General features: G+C 61.8%; 1 protein-coding gene across 1 annotated transcript in view; it reads left to right on the forward strand.

Annotated features, from left to right (window-relative positions):
* Nucleotides 1–2,500, forward strand: part of LOC134097474 (tyrosine-protein phosphatase non-receptor type 14-like) — a 74,684-nt gene that overhangs the window by 58,333 nt on the left and 13,851 nt on the right. Inside the window, exons 13-14 of the mRNA XM_062550342.1 lie at nt 987–1,758; nt 1,813–2,500. The exon at nt 1,813–2,500 is cut by the window's right edge and continues 279 nt beyond it. Coding sequence (XP_062406326.1) covers nt 987–1,758; nt 1,813–2,500 — 1,460 coding nt within the window. The remainder of the gene's footprint in view (nt 1–986; nt 1,759–1,812) is intronic.

The following is a 2,500-nucleotide window of genomic DNA, read 5'->3' on the forward strand; positions in this document are numbered from 1 at the left end:
TTAGCACCGCTACACTGTATGAGCACACACACATCCCTTATTAGCGCCGCTACACTGTATGAACACACACACATCCCTTATTAGCGTCGCTACACTGCACACACACACACATCCCTTATTAGCACCGCTACACTGCATGAACACACACACATCCCTTATTAGCATCGCTACACTGCACACACACACATCCCTTATTAGCACCGCTACACTGTATGAACACACACACATCCCTTATTAGCACCGCTACACTGCATGAACACACACACACATCCCTTATTAACACCGCTACACTGCACACACACATCCCTTATTAACGCCGCTACACTGCATGAACACACACACACATCCCTTATTAACACACATCCCTTAATAACGCTGCATGAGCACACACACATCCCTTATTGGCACCACTACGGTGTGTGTGTTTGTGTGTCCTAATTGTGTTGTGTTGTGTTGTGTTGTGTTGTGTTGTTTATGCTGCAGACAGCATCTTCCATGACGATCAGTACTTCAAGTCTGAGAGCAGTCTGGACCGCTGCGTGTGTGTGTGTGTGTGTGTGTGTGTATGTGTGTGTGTGTGTGTGTCCTAATTGTGTTGTGTTGTGTTGTGTGCAGACAGCATCTTCCATGACGAGCAGTACTTCAAGTCTGAGAGCAGTCTGGACCGCTGCGTGTGTGTGTGTGTGTGTGTGTGTGTGTGTGTGTGTGTGTGTGTGTCCTAATTGTGTTATGTTGTTTATGGCGCCCCCTGCAGACAGCATCTTCCATGACGAGCAGTACTTCAAGTCAGAGAGCAGTCTGGACCGCTGTGTGTGTGTGTGTGTGTGTGTGTGTGTGTGTGTGTCCTAATTGTGTTGTGTTGTGTTGTGTGCAGACAGCATCTTCCATGACGATCAGTACTTCAAGTCTGAGAGCAGTCTGGACCGCTGTGTGTGTGTGTGTGTGTGTGTGTGTGTCCTAATTGTGTTGTGTTGTGTTGTGTGCAGACAGCATCTTCCATGACGATCAGTACTTCAAGTCCGAGAGCAGTCTGGACCGCTGTGTTCTGGACCCTCTGGGCTTCCGTAATGGCGGCGGGGCGCGTCTCAACGGCAGCATGTGCAGCAGCCCGAGCGTGAGCTCGCTGAACCGCTCGCAGACCTTCACGCCGGCGTGTGCGTCGCCCATGTCCCTGTCCACGTCCAGCCTCAGCACGGCGACCGCCGCCGGCGACTTCCCCGCGTCCGTTTCTCAGCGCCACTCGGCGGTCCTGCCGCCCTCCTATAGGCCGACGCCGGAGTACGACGCCGTGATGCGGCAGAAGCAGCGCCGCCTAGTCCCCGCCTCCTCCTCCTCGCAGCAGCACGCGGCGGCCAATCACCACGCGACGCCGCATCAGCATCAGCACCAGCATCAGCGCCGCTCCGCCGACAGCCACAGCCTATCGCTGCGCAGCCTGAACATAAGCCACGCCCACGCCTACCGCCACCCCGAGGCCCTGGTCAACAGCCAGCCGGAGATCCGCGAGCGCGAGCGCGCCGGACTGTACCACTCGGGCGGCCCGTACGGGGGGGTGGCGGGCGGCGGTGGGCATCCTCTGGGCTACGGAGGCGGCGGTCATCACACCGGACCCGTCCAATCACACGCTGGCTGCGGCGGCGGCGGAGGGGGCATGATGGGGTGCCGCTCGGGGGGCGCCGTGGGGGGGGGAGGAGGAGGGGTGGGCAGCGGCATCTCTCACACCGTCAGCACGCCCGAGCTGGCCAATCACATGCAGCCGTGCGGCGGAGGAGGAGGAGGAGGAGGAGGAGGAGGGGGAGGAGGAGGGTTAGGTCTGGGCGGCGGAGGGGGGGGCAGTAGTGTCCACTCGGGGCACAACAGCGGGTATGGGGTGGGCTCTAGCGGCGGGCACATGCTGCGGAACCACCTGTCGCGCCCGCCGCCTCCGTACCCAGCGTTCCGTCCCACCACCAGCACGCCCGACCTGGTGAGCCTGCGCCAGCGATGCCTAGGGGGCAGCAGCCCCGAGCTGCTCCACGCGCCACACACACACACACCACACGCACACACACACACACACCCCGAGCTGCTCCACGCCCAGAAGCTCCCGCTCGCCGTGCGCACCTTCCAGCCCGACAGCGTCGCGGTCGTGCGCCAGTCTCTACAGGAGGCCTCCTCCGCCACCTCCACCGGACCCGGCCCAGCTGCGGCCCAACGGCGTGCCAACCTCAGCAAGCGCCACAGCATGGAGGTGGTGCCCCTGGGGGGGGGCGGCGCGGGGAGGTCAGGGGTCGCAGGGGTCACCGGGGCCGCCGCGGGCCAATCACAGCTGCCGCTGCTGCGGAGGAACACCCTGCGTGAGCAGGTGGTGTCGTCGGGTCCTCCGGCCGCTCAGAAGGAGGTGCCCGCGCAGATGCCCGCGCAGAAGGAGGTGCCCGCGCAGGTGCCCGCTCAGAAGGCGGCGGAGGCGTACGGGCACCAGAAGAGCCTGTCCAACGCCACCATGCTGGTGCACAGCAGC

Source organism: Sardina pilchardus, chromosome 12 (genome assembly GCF_963854185.1).
Source record: "Sardina pilchardus chromosome 12, fSarPil1.1, whole genome shotgun sequence".
Lineage (NCBI taxonomy): Eukaryota > Metazoa > Chordata > Actinopteri > Clupeiformes > Clupeidae > Sardina > Sardina pilchardus.